Source organism: Amblyomma mixtum, chromosome 8, assembly GCF_055824585.1.
Source record: "Amblyomma mixtum isolate Tamu chromosome 8, ASM5582458v1, whole genome shotgun sequence".
Lineage (NCBI taxonomy): Eukaryota > Metazoa > Arthropoda > Arachnida > Ixodida > Ixodidae > Amblyomma > Amblyomma mixtum.
In genome coordinates, this window is record NC_143019.1 from 52151996 (window position 1) to 52170017 (window position 18022).

An 18022-nucleotide genomic window follows, 5' to 3' on the forward strand; every position below is an offset into this window, starting at 1 on the left:
CTAATAACCGGTGATAAGTTATTCTTTGTCACTCCAGCTCTTGAAACAGGCTGGCCTAACCGTTGCAGTGATTAAAACTTATGGGGACGCCCTCGTCCCCTGCGTTTGCTTTCCTGCAACTCACTAATTCCCTGTGGTTAGCTTCCCCGCAACGCACTCCCCTTAGTTGTGTTACTTTAACTAACAGGGGAGGGCGCTCGCGTCGCAGCTACACCAGCGCCACAAATGGCGTTTTGCTGCGCGCGCGCGGGGAGCGACTGGTCCTCTTCTCCTTGGGACCGGGAAAGCTCGCCAACGTTTTGCGCGCTGCGCCGCTCCGCTCTTCGCCGCGGGCGCGTCGTGGTCGGAACACGCTCCCGCCACCCCGTCCCGTCCAGCCTCGGAGCTTATCCCTTGCCCTAGCGTGGGCGAACGTTCGCTCGTAACCATGCTAGTGAGTCGGACATCCTCGATTCCTCAGTGTATTTTGTTGCTAGCTGGCGTTATTGTTGTTATAGCAATAAATGCCTTGTTTGTGTCAGCCAGTGTGTCGTTCCTTTGTTCCTGCAGAGCAAGGCCCGCCATGGTCGGCGTGCGCTCGGTAGCGCTCGCGACCACGGGGTGGGGGTCCGCGCGGTTTTGAACGGGGTCAGCCGCGGATAAGCGGGGACAAGGTATTTATCTCCCCCATTTAAACCCCACAAACTACACACTAGCGATTATATCGCAGTTTTTTTTTCATGCCTCATATGGCCCAACCTGAAGCCAAAAGAGCATGAGAGAAGAAAATCAATTATAAATTATTTTAGAGGCCCCATGGTGTGACCCATGTGTACTAATGTGTAGCAGAGAGGAAAACACGCAAGCGAAAATCTGGTGTTTGTATTCTTTTAAGCATGTGTGCGGCATCAATGCAAGGTGCACTGAAGCCGCACACATCAGAACACAAGAGTTTGATGCTGCAAAATTCACCTTCTCGTAGCTACCGTGCTTTGTAAGCTATTGTGGCAACCTGTATGCCTTTCACATTACAAATTAAGAAAATTGCCAGAACAGAAACCAGATGCCAGCATTTAAGAAGCGGATGAAAGCCAAGCACAAATGGCAACACTAAATTCCAGGAAGGCTCTTAAGTTTCGGAGGCCTCTGTTTGTTCCTTTCATTGTACACCTTGGCAGCTGCGCTGGCTGGGCAGCAACTCTTTGCAGGGCCATAAAACATACAGGAGAGCCACTATTAAGGATTGACACTGGTCTCTGAGACCGAAAAATGACCAAAAAGATTGAGTTTCAAGAAATGACATTTGTGGAATCTACGGCTATTACTTTCCAACTGTATCAATTTTTTCCTTCAAGAAATCAACACATTGACCATAATATTATTCACCAGGGTGGAAATTTGGGCAAGTCGGTATTGATCCATAACGTAAGAGTAGCGCAAAACCAGGACGACGGACACAAGGGGAGAGAACACACACCAACAACACAGGCGCTACATAGCGCCTGTGTTGTTGGTGTGTGTTCTCTCCCCTTGTGTCCGTCGTCCTGGTTTTGCGCTACTCTTACGTTATGGACCATAATATTAAATTCAGATCATCAAGTGGGCTGAATTTATGCAGGATCAGACAGTTTAATGGCATGATAATTTTGGACATCTGGCTGTCTTAGTATGTCAATATCTCAACATCTAGGACGGCTAGAGATGTTGTATTATTTGCTAAGGGAAGCTGAAGGCACAGTGTGTGTAGTAATCGAACAGATTTGTTCACTCGCACTCCAAAAATTTATAATTTCGCAAAGTTTATCGATGTATTACATTCACACCTTGAACATTGATATTCCAAGTGGTGTGAAATTACTAATGAGGGTAAAACTGAAAAACTGCTTTGATTATTGCACTCTTTACTCACCATACTACGCAGCCATCGATTAAAAATGATATTTTATTGAGCAGTTTTTTTTGCACAGAGGTACTAATGAATGACTAATTAAAATTAATTATCTTTGGAACCAACTAATTTATGAGAAAGGTACTTTCATTGTTGAAATCAGTATAAAAAACTGAGCAAGGTGGTAGAGTTTCATTATTGTTGGAGTAAAAATAAGGAAAAGAGGTCTAAGACCAGTGTCCCCCCCTTAAGCACTTTCTTTTGGGGGAGGGGGGGGGGGGGGGTGTTTTTACCTTGGACACACTGCCGTTTGGAACATAATTCCTCTCGTGGCCTCTGAGGCTTTGAGGAAGGCTGTCCTGCAAGGCAAGAAATAGAATGACAGAAGTTACAAACAAGAGTAAGAGAAAGAACGCGTTACAAAGGCAATTGCGGGCGCACTTGAAGCAAGCAGGAACAATGGTCAGCTTTGCTGTTTAAGTTTACATACCTCCATGCTAGCTAGCACTTAACATGTTACACTACGCACGAGCTCAGACATGGCTTCCTTTCACTAATGTTTGTAGTTAAGATGTTTGAGGCACGTTAACTAGCACAAAAAGAATTACAGACGGAACAGAGGCGGACAGGACACATGCTAGCGCAAATGCTGTCTACCTGTCTCTTTGGTCTGCAATGTTTATAGAAACAATATCGGTGCTACTTTTCAAGAGTACAACAAGTATCTCGGCAGGGTAACAGGAAACAGTGCAGGATCAGAGTTACACTGCACGACAGGTTGTGCAGAGCAGATATGGCACTGCACATTTAAATATTAGTACATATAGGCTGCAGTGATTGCAAAACCACAAAAAATTTTTCAGCAATTTCAGCCTGCTTTGATGATGCCACTGAGGGCAGAAGATATATCCGAGTGACGAAAAGTATTTCACAGATACTGGTGCCAGCTTCCTAGCATTCGCCTTAGAATGTATGTTCATTGGTGGTTGAACGGGCTATATTGCAACCTTGGAAAAGCATAGACTGCCTGATGGCTGCTGAACATTATCAATGAACAACTTAAGAGTATGCTTTCTGAACTACAGCACACACGATCTAATATGATGGCTATTAATGCTTGCACAAGTTTCAGAGCCCTTTACTATGCACGATGAGGTGTTATGAAAATCATGTCTCAATGCATCCAAGAATAATGATAGGATTTCCAATTCCATGAGGGGTAGCAAATAAGAAAAAGCAAAAAGGAAACAAACAAAAACAAAAGAGAAATAGGAACTGAGACTACTTGGTATATCCCTCAGCAATGTGAGAAACTCACAAAACAGGACACAAAGACACAACCAACATACACACAGGTACTAGGTGGGGCCTTATGGCTAACTATGCTAACTAAATGCTAACTAAGTGCTAACTATCCTATGGACTAGTTAGCATTTCGTAACGATTCGAGACTAGCACGACACAGAGGCCAAGGACTCAGACTAATACACACAAGCACTAAAAGAGAAGTGCCAGATTTCCAACAAAAAAAGCCTGGTTCACAAATGAGCCAGCCAACACTCACAGTGCCTGCCTTGGTGACAAAAAACAGGAGGAACATTGAGAACAGTAACACTCACAGTTGGCACACACAGTGCCTCACAGTTAAGACACTAAATCAGGATGGGCTTCATGCGTCTGCACCACCATAACCCATCATGCACCGAGAACAAACATAAATTACAAACTGTAAATCTAGTCCACAAAATTTCTTACAAACTACAAGGCCACAGAGTTTTTTTTTGTTTTGTTTTCTGTCACACAAACATTAGGTTTGAAGCTACCGCATCATACATACGCGCCATATGAACTACTGGAAGCCGTTTACACTTTTCAATTAGAAATCTACTTGTTTTGTAGCATTATATTCAGTGCACCAAGGGAGGGAGTGGCTTCCGGAAAAGTCTAAAGTGAAACTTAAAGTAAACACTCATCAAACTATGATTCAGCACAACAGAAAACAAACGAAACATTTAAAGGGAGGCAATGTAAAAGTATATGAGAAATAGCCAGTATACCTCACTGCATGTGGTCACCGAGCAATCCCGAAGGGCACAGCGACTGTCATCAGCCCAAAATGGGCATGGCCGTTTAAGGTTCACCTGAGAAAAAGAGATTTGAGCACAATTACAGTGCAAGCCTTGCAAACATATGCTCCTCCACTGCTTTTTTTTTTATTCTTCTTCGCGTTCCCGCTTATGTACAGGTGCTTCATTATAAACAGCCTGTATGTTTTATCTGCCGAGCGCGAGCGCACCACATGTTCCTATATGAACAATATGCTAGCACTAGCACTATATAATAAAGGCAACCTGCACTGTGGACTGAAGTGTGTGTGGCACAGATGCTCTTTCTTTCCTGTTAATGTGCAAATCCTGCAAACATGCCTGTGAGACATGCAACATGAAAAAAATTCTGCTTAATGCTCAAACGATACAAGAAAATCTTTTATCGCCATCCTGTCTGGTCTCGTGTGTTTCATAGCGCCTTATTTCTGTAACATGCATACCGAACTAACCCAGCAACAATAGTTACGGAAATCCCAAAAGTTAATGATTTTGCGAAAGAGTAAATGAACGGCAGATGACATATGAACACGACGAAATCAGTATATATCGTTTCAGAGTTGAGTCTTCAGCAAAAAGAAAGCATGTGAAAAAAACACCATATGTTTACCTTGAAGAACCGAAAGTAGTCCTTCTGCAACAAGCTCTTGAGAATGGGATAGACTTTGAAGTTGTTGAAATGATCGATGGTGTCGATGTTGCAAGCGCAGTCATCTACTTGGCCTTGCAACTGCAAAGAAGTACAAAACCCGGCCAGTTGTTATTCATTCGGGTTGAACGAACGGCTTTACCATTTGCGTTGACATTTTGCGAGCAAGGTACGTTATGAGGGTCGGTGACATGCAGGCCATATGCGTTAAAGCAATGCGGCACATGTGCTCAAAGGAGTAAAAAAAAAGATAAAAATGCTTTTCATTAGTACTGTTTGTTTCAGCAATCAGAAAGGAACGCAGATATGACAGCTCAATTGGAAAAACGAGTCTCACAAACAATGGGCGCGCACAGACAACTGCACAAACAACGCGGTCACAAAAGTCACCCATATGTGATCGGGTGTATGCGTGTGCTTACGTGCTGGAAAATGTCTGACGACGTTCGATCGCTGCACCGCGCATTCTGGAAAGAACACACCTGGCCCGTCAGTGCACTGGCCGCGACAAAAACGGCAGCAAAGGCAACGGTGGCTCCAGTAAACCGGCACCACTCACGACTGCGGTACGGTACGCAACTCCCCAAAACCGACACCGGTGCGGAAAATACCATGTCCAGCCAGCGAAGCGCGCGCAAGCAGACGACGCGCGAGCGAAGGTGCCGCGGTAGCGCTGCAGAAGACGTCGTGCGCGTTTTCACTTTTGTCACTCGATAAGGAGCGGACGAAAGAAAAGAAACACGCGAGAAAGAGTACACGTTCGCGTGACCAACAGCTAGCCGCGGGTATCGTCGCCAGGCACGGGAGAAAAAAAAAAACACAAAAAACGCTTTTTTCTCTCGCCCCCAACCGCCAGTTTCGATTGCAGGCGCGTAAGCCCGCATACATGCAGCCGTCGACCGCGGTCTGCTTACAGCGCGGGCCACGCCTCCAGAGAGCGAGGTCGGGCCCAAGTTAAACTTTCTACTTAACTTTAAAAGCCGCGCTCCACCTTTCCCCAGTGAACCCGTACAACAAGAGCAAGAACCGCGAGCGTTTTTAAATGCCGATCCATCACTGCGCATTTGTGTTCTTTTCAAATTCCCGGAACGAGCGACCTGAAGCAGCTGAACACCTTAAAAGTACGAAAACATACTGCCACGTAAGCTTAAGTCCCGGAAAATATATACATAAAAATGAGGCCCCCGGCGCGAGAACAAATACGACGTGCGCTCGATCCTTTTCACGGCGACGTCGGAGGAGGAACGGGAAGCAGCCCTTATAAGCTGTCCCTGACAGCTGCAGAGCCTTTTGATGCGCAGCGCGAGTCCGGCATATGTTGCGTCCACGGCGAGTGGCGCGGCCAGATAAACACGAAACACGTACTCACATGCCGCGTGTGTAAGATATATCTGGCAGAAATGATAGGTTCGTATTACGCGCCTGAGCACACGTGTCTTACGCAGTAATCTCATCGAGACACGCATGTGTGAAAGAGGGAAACGAAAAGAAATAAACAATGCTAATAATAAAACAAACAGAAGACGCGCGCAGATGGGCGCGCTCGGCTTCCTGTCGATCAACCGCCCCGTAACTTCGTTGCAGTGCGAGAGTGAAAGTAGGGAAAGCCGCCTTCACGGGTCGCATATCGAACGTGGGGGCGTACGCCGGGGGGTCACGCACGTCGACCTAAAAAAAAAACCGGTTGCACTACGAAACGGAAGTCACGGCGCTATCTGCTACAATCGCATACAAGGAGATCAAAAAATAGATCAGAATGGCGGGTTGCAGTGCATCTAGCAAGAGAGGGCAACCCCGATATGACACGCCTCTCGAAACTGTGATGACGTCAGATTGATTCGTGACAGCGCGCGGCAGTTCTGCCGTGCATCCGAGCACGTAGGCACGGAAGCCGCATTCATAACGCAACATTGCGACGCTCTCGTCCGTAACGGGCGCGCATTGTGGGCGCAATAAATAATAAAAAAGACGGATTCAGCAGGAAGCCCTACAACCGCCAGTTGAATAGCCCGCACTCGCAAGGCTGCCCATGCAGCCGTTTTATCTTCCGCCTGGGAGGGCTCGGTAGTTGCTTCAGCACTGTGCTTTGTGGTGAAGCGCACAGGCCCGCCACGCAATAGAAATTGCGTGCGGCCTTAAAAATGCTCCACACAATACTTGTTCGCTCATTGCACTCAATTCGAAAACCAGACGTATTGCAGACACTTTCATGGCGTGCGCGCCGAAGCTACGCGCTGCGTATCTAATTAGTTGCGATATTACATGATGGTTCGAGATGCATGGTAGAGAAGGTATATACCGCCTGCAGCTCGCTCGCACTACTGTCTTCTCTCTCAGAACGCGATTTGCAGACTTCTGTGCGTGACATCTTGAGGTCTGATTACACCACACGCACGTAGTTTTCAAAAAAAAAAATAAATTCAGAGAAAGCAATCGATATTGTACCGCCCGCTGGATCATAAGCGTGTGACATCAGTCTCTGATGTATACTACGAGAAACAGTTCCACTGTAAGTATATAGTACGTCGCATATAACTCTCGTGCCATGGCAGTTGACGTAAACTCTTGGCGAATGAAGTCCGCAAATGTTGTAGTGATACGTGGCATTTGCTTTCGCAGAAAAAGAGCGATAAATCCGCGATCCTCGGGCGAGAAATCGGATATCATACGCAAGCCGCACAGATGCTTCTTGCACCGCCAGTATGCAAGTGGTAATAATTCATGTCACGCAGTTAAATCCCGGTGTTAGCACAACTGTCGCTAATTTACCTTAAGTTTATACCGCAGCGAGCGCTGAGAGCGATTTCTGTTTCTGTTTCGCGTTTCTTTCACCGATGCGTGCTGGAGCTCGATCTGACACGCACATTTAACATTCAACTCCGCTACAAGTCGCTGTAATAGCAGTTAAAATCAGTGCACTTTACTAGTCACTAACACGTGAGAAAAGTCATGCATAACGCATCGCCTCCGCGTAAATATAAAACGGCAGGCAATGCAGGAAAAACCATGAAACCAGTCGATCATCATCAAGCGACAATCGGGAAGAGACATGGTTGTCTTGTCAACGAGCAACATGTTTGCCCGCCAATCTCACTTTAACCTAATCGTACGAATAAAGCTACGTTGCTCTCAATGCTCCTAAAAGCACGCGAAAGGCCATATAAAGGACGCGACTCCGTACAAATAAATGGTCTTACCAGGCAAAAACAGGATTCCCTGTCGGTACCATGCTCGTTCCGGGAAGAAGCCCCAATCGTAAGCGCGAACAAAATAAAAGTCACTGAGTGCTTCACCATGATAAAACCGTGTCAGAATCAAGACAAGTTTGATGAAGAATGCGACACGCAACTGCCACACCGATTACGCGTGCTGCCGGCTCGCTGCACATCACACATATCACCGCAAAACTTCCTTGAGCGAGAGCTTCACCTCTACACCCTCCATATCGGCAGGTATCAAAAGCCTCACTTTTACAGGCACGTTTTCGTATCCGCGGCATTATCGGCAATATCATGACAAGAACAACTAATTTGAAACAAGTGACGCTGGATAAAATAATAAATGTTATTTTTATTATTTATTAGTTATACTATTTTTTCGGAATATCTTTAAAAAGTTCGAGTGCTGGATCGCGGCCGATTCAACTTGTAGGAAGGGCGCAGCGCCTGTAGCGCCTGCGACAGCTGATGAGGGTACTTTGAAGACACCGAAGGAGGACACTGATAAAATCTCGTAATTACTTCTACCCTAGCCGTTGATGACCAGAAGCTGTTTAATTGTTCGGTAGCGCGCCCGAACGCGAGAAAATGAATTCGGCAGTGACGCGCGCAGTCTTCAAGCTCCTCCGAGCACCGAGCAGCGGTCTGAGAAAACTTCACGGCAAAACGCCGACAGTCGCTCCGGGTATGACACTCCTTTTAGCGAAGCGTGGAAAGAACAAACGCATCGACTTGCTAAAGCGCACTTTCTTGTGCAGTTGGAAGTGTTTAAGCAGCCTGCAAAAGCTCTTGCGCTGCGTGCGTCGGAACTGCGTACAATATTTGTTATCTTTTTCTTCCTAGTGGATCAGGCGATTATTAACATGGCGAAGTCCGGGTCATGTTTTGTTGTTTCTGTAGGTATCGCCAAGCAGTTGAGCAAGCGTTCCATGGTGATCGAGGCGCAAGCAAAGTCTGCGGAAACAAAGCTTCTGCAGCAGCTGAGATCGCGAATACTTGCGACGGGACCGATTACCGTGGCCGAGTACATGAAGGAAGTCTTGACCAATCCTATGTCCGTACGTATTGCACTGTTCCCTTTGCGTCTGCGATGAAAACAAGCAAAAATAGACTTTGCGTGCACAGAGCTAAATTAACGTGGCCTTTTCTTATTATTATTATTATTCCAGGGCTACTACATGCACCGGGATGTGTTCGGCAGTTCGGGCGACTTCACGACGTCGCCCGAAATATCTCAGATGTTCGGAGAGGTGCGTAAGGCTCGCCTCCGCCGAACGACGACCGCAGGAATGATTTGGAACGTTGTCAAACTCTTGTCTCGTCGCTCTGTTCCAGCTGATTGCTGTGTGGTTCCTGAACGAATGGGTCAAAGCTGGGAAGCCGAAGCCGCTTTACATTGTGGAGCTGGGACCTGGACGCGGCACTCTTTCGGATGACATGCTACGGGTGAGTTATGCCCTCGTAGCGTCAGCATAAGGTCGTTAGTGGTGTGGCGTCGGTTTGTGTGTGCCCTGGCTCGGCTATGCACCGCACGACATTGTGACAGACAGAATGAGGTCACATCCAAAATGTATTTTCATGTGTTGACAAACAAGCTTGCAACTGTTGTTGAAAAACTTCCCACAGCAACACAGCTATGTAACCATGTCCTTATCTTCTTTTCTGTACATTTCACTTTCTACCATAGCTATGCAAGGATTACTCAATCCTTAAACAGACAGCTTCACTCAGTGTAGTTTCGCGGCAACACAATACCTCATGTATTGAACACAACTCTGACGTTTCACTTTCGTCTGCTTAATTAGTTCACTCAGTTGCACCCAGAGGGAGAGAAAAATGTTAAATGCATAGAGGAAGTCGCAGTTAGTTGGGTGGACCTTCATTCCAGGAGCCCATTGGCTTTTGCCACCACTCTTGCCCGCTTCACCAGCGAAATGTCGTCTGCTATGTCAGCTGTACAGCGCCACCTCCTAGTCCCCAGTTGTTGGATTATTGATTCTTGGAATACCAGGATTCTATTGGCATGCCCATGCTACGTGGTATAGCCACTCCACAGAAGGCACAATGCAAATCGTACTATTTTGAAAACATATGACCCCTTGCTTCGTATTTAGATTTTTGTGCGGTTCGTCGTATGCTTTCCTTGCCAATGTCAAATGTTGAAGTAATTCCCTATAGCTTAATAATGGTTGGTTGGTATATGGGGTTTAACGTCCCAAAGCGACTAAGGCTATGAGAGACGCCATAGTGGAGGGCTCCGGAAATTTCGACCACCTGGGGTTCTTTAACGTGCACTGACATCGCACAGTACACGGGCCTCTAGAATTTCTCCTCCAAAGAAATTCAACCGCCGCGGCCGGGATCAAACCCGCGTCTTTCGGGTCAGCAGCCGAGCACCATAACCACTGAGCCACCGCGGCGGCCCAGCTTAATAATGGCTCCGAATGATTACTTAATAATGGTTCCGAATGATTACGTTCCTGCGAAGGTTGGGGGACCCAGGGTAGAGGAAAATATGCAGTGCAGAAAACACATAGACAACAGAAGAAAGACAAACACAAGTACTGACATCGCTTGTGACAGCGTGATGGTGCGCGGGCAGCGGCTAGAGCGCCAAGAGGAAATCTTACACCAAGAGGAAAACTAGATAGAAAACAGAAAAAACTGTGGCGCACCTAATTATGGAGTAGTCCGTAAAATTATTCTCAGGTTTTCTTTCCTGCCGTATATCTCATGACTGTACAAACCGTGACCCTCAGGAAGTCCTACATCAGTTCTTGTAGCCACCTAGTTCTGAAAGAAGCATTGCATTGTCGGGTTTGTGGTGTGTTGCAGGTGTTTTCAAAGTACAGCGATGCCATGGAAGTGGTGTCGCTGCACTTGGTCGAAATCAGCCCGCACCTGAGCCAAGTGCAGGAGCTCAAACTGTGCGGAACTGTCAGCGTCGTGAAGGACGTGTTGGAACACAGCCCGGTTACTCTGCGCCTCCAGGTGAAGAAAGACAGCGAAGAGGCAAGTTTCGAGTCAGAAATACTACCTTTCGTTGCTATGGATAATCCCTTGAGCTTTTTATCAAGACTTTGCCTGCTGTAAGTGTAAGTGACACATATGCAGTATGGCAGGCTTCTGAAGGCATGGCGTTGCTGCTTATGTGTGTGAGTCAACTTTGCACTATTTCGTAATGTGAGACTTCTTTTGTCGTTTTGTTGTGCAGAATTCATATCAGATCAGCAGCTTACTTTGGGCCATTTCGTCTTAAGGGGGGACACTGGTCTTAGACCTATTTTCCTTACTTTTAGTCCAATCCTAATGAAACTGTACCACTTTACTCAGTTTTTTATATTGATTTCAGCAGCGAATTTACCTTTCTCATAAACTAGCCGGTTCCAAAGATAATTAATTTTAATTAGTCATTGATTAGTACCTCAGTGAAAAAAAAACTGCTCAATAAAACATCATTTTTAATTCGTGGCTACATAGTATAGTGAGTAAAGAGTGCAATATTCAAAACCATTTCTTTCATTTTACCCTCACTAGTAATTTTACAGCACTTGGAATATCAATGTTCAAGGTGTGACTGTAATGCATTGATAAACATTGCGAAATTATAAATTTTTGAAGTGCGATTGAACAAATCTGCTTTGATTATTGCACACACTATGCCTTCAGCTTCCCTTAGCAAACAATATGGCATCTCTATCTGTCCTAGATGTTGACATATCGACATACTAAGGCAGCCAGATGTCCAAAATTTTCATGCCATTAAATTGTCTGCTCCTGCATATTCAGCCCACACGATGATCTGAATTTAATATTATGGTCAAAATGTTGATTTCTGGAAGGAAAAAACTGGTACAGTTGGAAAATAATAGCTGTAGATTCCACAAATGTCATTTTTGAAAATCGATTTTTTGGTCATTTTTTGGTCTAAAAGACCCGTGTCCCCCCTTAGCCTACAGGAGATAATTCACATTGACCGCGTTTTGTTTTCTGCGGTTGCGAAAGACTTATGTGAAACAGCAGAACGTTGATTCAAGTCAAAGTAACCAACATGACCTTGTAGCCTTTGCTACTTTTCACCTAGGCCTTTTTAGCAAAGTTGGTTCATGACACTCCTTACGTGCGTGAGCAAATCCATATGGAAGAAGCTTCTTTCACATGTACTGCACCACTCGTGCAGGCCACTTACAAGCACAGCATCACGAAGCACGGCGTCCCTGTCGGCTGGTACCGGCACCTTCATGACGTGCCACGTGGCTTCTCGTGCTTCATCGCCCACGAATTCCTGGACGCCCTCCCCGTGCACAAGTTCCAGCGCACCCCCGAGGGGTGGCGAGAGGTCTTCATTGACCTGGACGATGGGCCAGGTCCACACCACCTACGATACGTGCTTTCCAGAGGGCCTACACCAGCAAGTTTCTTCGCCAATGTGAGTAGCACGCAACTCTCCTTCAGTGCTTGTTTTGCGCGCATAGAAAAATAAGTTCTTGTTCTGTTCTTAGCAGTCATACCGGGTCTTGAATATTTGGAGGCCGGGTTTTATAAAATTGCTATGCAAAATCTACTACCCCATTCGAGCTGAAATAACGTTCACAGAGTAGCAAAATGTGGTATACGTTATCTGATAAGTGATTCAACATCGGTACTTGCCTAGATTTTCTGGAATGGACGGAAAACTGCTCTCGGCGGCGTGCACAATTTTCGCAGAAGCGATTCGAGAAGCTGTGTTGACATGGTGCGCCATCTGTCAAGCGGCAAGGCAACCGCCATCTCCGGCAACGCCGTGACTCTTCCTTGTGGCATTATTTTCAACGAGCAGACGATCTGCACCTTCGAAGTAAGCGCGCCAACGGCCTTGCCGGAGATGGCGGTTGCCTCGCCGCTCGACAGATGGCGCACCATGGCAACACAGCTTCTTGACTCGCTTCTGCGAAAATTGTGCACGCCGGCGAGAGCAGTTTTCCGTCCATTCCGGAAAATCTAGGCAAATACCGATGTTGAATCACTTATTAGATAACGTAGACTATATTTTGCTACTTTGTGAACGTTATTTCAGCTCAAATGGGGTAGTATATTTTATATAGAAATTTTTAAAACCCGGCCCCCAAATATTCAAGACCCTGTACATTTCGATCAGCATTACACTTCACTTGGCTGATTTTAACCCGCCACAGCGGCCGTATTTCAGTGGAGGTGTAATGCAAAAACACCCGCGGCACTGTGCCATGCCAGTGCACATTAAAGAGCCCCAAGTGGTATGAATTAATCTAAAGTCCTCCAGTACGTGTCCCTCATAGCCTGTGTGTCACTTCGGAAGGTTAAACCCCACAATTTTTTAATACAGAAATGCATTCAACGGCTACATTTCCGCCGCTCTTTGTCCACAAGTTTTGTCAGTCTGGTTTCCGTCCATCCAAAGCCTCACTTCTGGAACCCACATAAGGGCACAAGGTTCTTCTTAAACAAGGACTGAAAATTCTCGTTTCCAGTTCCTTGTAAGTGTTGGTTCATGGTATTGTTGATTTCAAGTGGGCCAACTAGGCAGGGTTTTAAATTATCACCTACAATAACTATGTTGCAAAGGCAGACGCAGACGCTCATGGCATCCCAAAGTAAAATGTTGTAACATCAGGCAGCGGCAGTCCAGAGGAGCTTCCAGAGCGTATACATTGGTGGCATGCTGTGGTCCTCTACATAGGAATTGCCCAGAAGCACTCCACATGGCGCCACGTGTTGGCGAGGGGGGTGCATGCGTGCTGCATTGGTACCAATGAGTGGGTGCACACTGGCGGCGCAAAAGTCTGGCGCTCGAGATGGAATGATCATTTTGACTCGCCTCTGAAAACATGGCGACTTCATCTTCTCACGCCAGCTTTGTTCTGGTGATATCACTTAATGGCGTCGACATTCACGAAACCTTCCACAAGTACTGCGTCCAATAGCCAAGGATACGATCGCCATCGCAAGCAACAGGCAAGACCTTTACCACGGAAGAGGAGCGACAGCACGATCGCTTAAGGAAGCTTCAGGCATGATTTGACCACAGAAGAGAAGTGAGAGCAGGAATGCCTTCAGAAGCTGAAACACTGGTCAGCGCACACACATTTCTGCAGTGAGGCAGTCTAGGCATAGCACGGTTTGCACCATTACTTTTTTTATGATAGGCTGATTTCACCATAGCCACTGTGCACGTGAACAATTTGTCATCCTCATGTGCATCAACCCGGTTGTGAGCGTTCCGGGTCGAAGGACTTTCCCGTTGATTCCCATATAGCTTGGTTCTGCTGCAGCTCCATCCGCCATATCACGAAGAATTTCATAAGTTCATTTTCCCACTTGACCCTGTCTGCTTTCACCTGCACCAGGTGTGCCTGTGATAAGGACAAGGGCCTGCAGGCATTTATCACTGCTTATTGCAAAAGGGCATAACTCGCACTAGGTGCTCCAGCGATAAGGTGTGAAGATACAGCAGATGGTGCAGATCTGATACATGGCGCTCGCCATCTGCTTTGTACACACCCAGCAGTTGTCAAAGGATGTGCACTAATGACAGTTCTGTCAGGGTCGGTGTTTGTTTTTTTCTTGTTTACAACAATGGCTCCGAATGTATGCGATTTACGAGGACTTTGTAACATCAAAAGCGAGCTGAAAAAAAAAAAAATTCTGTATGTCGACAAATATAAACGATTTTCAGTGGAATTAGGAGTGAGGCATGAAAAAAAAGGAAAAACTTTTACACGACAAATTTGTTTAAAGCAAGGTGCATTATGTTAGGTTCTGACTTTAGAGCAGTCCTGCTGAAATGTTAGGTTGTCATGCATGTGCTGTGTTAACAGTTTATTTTGCCCCACTCCTGCACTGCAGGTAACAGGTGAGAAGCGGGACCACCTTGAAGTCTGTCCAGAGGCAGGTGTCATTGTTCAAGAGCTTGCCAGCCGCATGGACGAGCATGGAGGCTGCGGGCTCGTTGTCGACTATGGGCATGATGGCGACAAGACAGACACGTTCCGTGTGAGCATATACTCTTTGCATTATCAACTCTGCCGCAATGGGTTGCCTGATATATCATCTGCAGCGATAACCTCTGCGTACTGCAACAATAACATCTTTACGATGAAAACAAAATATTGCATAGCTAGACGGCAAAGAATGTTTACCAGTGCCAATGTCTTCAGGCAAAAAATTTAATGAATGCTTTTAAGAACATGGAAACTCATACTTTCTACTGAACATAGCCTCTCTGCCATTAGATTGCAGCAATCCACTGACGCAGGTCAACTTCACTTTGTCGTCAGCATCCCCTTTAATGCGCATATACGAAGATGTCTTGTTGCATATGCTTAACAGCGCCATCCTGTTACTGTTGTTTAGGAACCCTGGCGACGAGCATAACAGGATAGCTCCAGCTGTCTTTTCTCTTGCTTTGTTACAGCCACAAATTCTTTCTGGAGGTTATAAAAGCTAATTAGTTTTAACCGATGGGTTGTTGAAGGGGGGACAATGGTCTTGAAAAAAAAATTTTTATTAATGAAGTCACAGTTACTAAATCTTCAGGGAATATGTATTTTTGTGTGCCGATTCTAAATATGTCATTTAATTTCATGTAAAACAATTCCTTGAGCACTTATGCACTTTTTACGCTAGTATTTTGTGGAGAGTTTTGAAGAAAATTTGCTGCGGGAAACTCGCTGAAATGTATGCCATCGGGTTCTCTTGACACCAAGGAATACAATAAGGGTGAAATTGTCTTCCTGCCTGTCATAGAACTTAAGATATAGAGTTTTGAAGTTGTCGCTTCAGAAATGAGAAGGAAAGTGTGTATTCCTGTTTCTGAAGTGGCAGCTTCAGTACCCTATTACTCAAGTTCTATGAGAGCCAGGATGATAATTTCACTCTTATTGTATTCCTTGGTGTCAAGAGAACCCAATGGCATACATTTCAGCGAGTTTCCTACAGCAAATTTTCTTCAAAACTCTCCGCAAAATAGTTGCATAAAATGTGCATAAGTGCTCAAGGAATTGTTTTACATGAAATTAAATGACATACCTAGAATCAGCGCACAAAAATACATGTGCCCTGGAAATTTCATAACTATGACTAAATTAATAAAATTTTCTTTTCAAGACCAGTGTCCCCTCTTAATGTCCTGAGCAGCCGATTGGTTAAGCTGATGAGCCACTGGTTTGAAAGCGTGGCTTTTAGGCGCCCGTTCCTGCATTCCGCGTAATCAGCATCGGTGTCGGCATAACAGGTGGCATGTTGGCAGGTAGTAGTACAGTGAAACGGCACCTGCCAGCAGTGGCAGGTGGCCTGTGAAGAGCTGCGCTCAAATTTAGCATTATCAACTATCGTAACCATCTGTTCATTTTTTCTCCTCGTGGTTCAGTTGCTTGGAATAGCAACCAAGCAATGGGCTTTTATCAGTGTCCTCTACAGCTACCCTCTGCGCGCGACTCATCTTGCAGGCATTCAAGAACCATGCCCTGCACCCCGCGTTGTCCGAGCCAGGCACGGCAGACTTGACTGCCGATGTCGACTTTTCCTACCTTAGACGTATTCTGAAGGACAGAGGTGAGAGTGCATTTTTGTCCCTCTTGCTGCCAGCAGTTGGCCTGTGTACTAATGAAAGCAATGTGTCATTTTCAGCGCTGACCTTTGGCCCCATTGCCCAGGGAGAATTCCTCAGAAACATGGGCATCCACATACGTCTGGAGGTAGGTTTGAACTGACTTCCCATCTTTCATTACTTGAAACATTCGCACCATTAGAAGCCAGCTATGCTGATTAATTGAGAGCATAGGCCTTAACTGCTCTTTCACAGCTGCTTCCCACGGTAACAGTGAGGTTTGCCTGAGTGCACTCCACTCTTTGCGTGAGGTCTTCATGAAGGCTGTACACAAACTTGCTGTTCCAGAAACTCCTGGCCAACTGTCCTCCCGAGGCTCGACAGGACTTGCTGACGGGTTACGACATGTTGACCAATCCAGAGAAGATGGGCGAGCGCTTCAAGTTCTTTGGCATCTTTCCTAAGGACATGCAGGAAACACTCAACGCCAATCCTCCAGCAGGGTTCTTTGCACCTTCCTAAAGCCGCTCGCCAACACTCGGAAAGAGGGAGCACTGACAGATCCATACCTGCCAGCTTTCTTGAGCAGCGTGCCCCTTTTCTCACGTAACATTTCGTCGATAATTGTCTCTGGCTATGCTAAATAGCAACGATGTGCTATGAGGCACCTTACACTGTGAGCAACCACATCTTGCTACAATTCGCCATTATTGAAACTTTCTGTGCTGGGGAACCAAGCCAGTGTCGCCATTCCACTCTTGGAACAAACAAAATGGACCACGCAACGCCATCTCTGTGGTGCAAGGCTTGGCGTAACTCGTTTAGTGGCTGAATTAATGAAACAGCTTTTGTTTAACGTACCAATACCAACATAGACTCATAAGTACTGTGGACTTTCCGACTCAGTACTTCAGCTATTCAAGCAAGTAAACATTGTAGCATTTGCCTTTTGGGTGGAGTGTTTCGTGCTGCGCTTCAGAGACGATGAAAGAGGGGAAATTTTGAAAGGGTTAGCTTAAGGGTTTTTTACTTTTTTACACACTAATCTAGCTCGTAAGGAGCTTCTTTGAAGAAACTTAAGTGGCCAAGCCAAGCATGATCTTAGTCAGTTCATCTAGTGGCAAGCCAAAGCAGTGTTCACTTTTCCTAACGGGTAGCGTGGTGGGTGGAAAAGGGTTGACCGCCATACTGTATCTACTCTTAAACAAATTTGGGCATTTATACTTTTGTCTACCCTCAAGGCATGTCCGATATTAACGGTACATTACTGCAGTGCAGCTATATTACTGGTTTTGCAGCATGCCACAAGGCTGTTCCCTCCAAATCAATGAGACAGCTCACACTTTTTTGCAAGAGATCAGTCAAAAGTAAGCAAAATACACTTTAATGTCCCATGATGTTTTACTCATGTAGTACAATCTCTTTGTGCAAAGTGTATACTCTTGTCCACCGAGCCAACAAAAAGCATTATCTGTACATTTTGATACGGCTGTGCGAAATAAAAGAAAAAAAAATGCCTTACACCTCAGTGATCCCTGTGCACTTGTTGCTTATCAATGCTGCCTTGCTTGAAGCAGCTAACGCTAGCAGTGAACAGCTATGGAATTTTAAGGAGTT

At 45.8% G+C, this 18022-nt stretch overlaps 2 protein-coding genes across 3 annotated transcripts in view; one reads left to right on the forward strand and one right to left on the reverse strand.

The window, feature by feature from the left end:
- The window catches only part of Ero1L (endoplasmic reticulum oxidoreductin-1-like protein), a 19994-nt gene extending 11839 nt beyond the window's left edge, over positions 1-8155 (reverse strand). Inside the window, 4 exon segments of the mRNA XM_089557511.1 lie at positions 2161-2226; positions 3925-4008; positions 4583-4702; positions 7819-8155. Coding sequence (XP_089413637.1) covers positions 2161-2226; positions 3925-4008; positions 4583-4702; positions 7819-7917 — 369 coding nt within the window. The 5' untranslated portion in view covers positions 7918-8155.
- Positions 8156-8259: 104 nt separating this feature from the next.
- On the forward strand, positions 8260-17937 carry LOC149332419 (protein arginine methyltransferase NDUFAF7, mitochondrial). Of its 2 annotated transcripts, XM_089557991.1 has the most exons (10): positions 8261-8524; positions 8740-8897; positions 9009-9089; positions 9175-9285; positions 10675-10851; positions 12020-12268; positions 14704-14850; positions 16305-16410; positions 16486-16553; positions 16754-17937. In XM_089557991.1, the coding sequence occupies exons 1-10, from the start codon at positions 8428-8430 to the stop codon at positions 16925-16927; spliced, it is 1368 nt and encodes a 455-aa protein (XP_089414117.1). In that variant the 5' UTR covers positions 8261-8427; the 3' UTR covers positions 16928-17937. The 2 variants fall into 2 exon arrangements, with proteins under 2 accessions (XP_089414116.1, XP_089414117.1); XM_089557990.1 differs by having other exon boundaries at positions 8260-8524; positions 16305-16553.
- Positions 17938-18022: the final 85 nt, after the last annotated feature.

Coding starts and splice junctions, on each gene's coding strand:
- LOC149332419 (XM_089557990.1), top strand. CDS start 8,428: ATGAATTCGGCAGTGACGCGCGCAGTCTTCAAGCTCCTCCGAGCACCG. Junction 8,898..9,008: donor TCTTGACCAATCCTATGTCC/GTACGTATTGCA, acceptor TTATTATTCCAG/GGCTACTACATGCACCGGGA. Junction 9,286..10,674: donor TTTCGGATGACATGCTACGG/GTGAGTTATGCC, acceptor GGTGTGTTGCAG/GTGTTTTCAAAGTACAGCGA.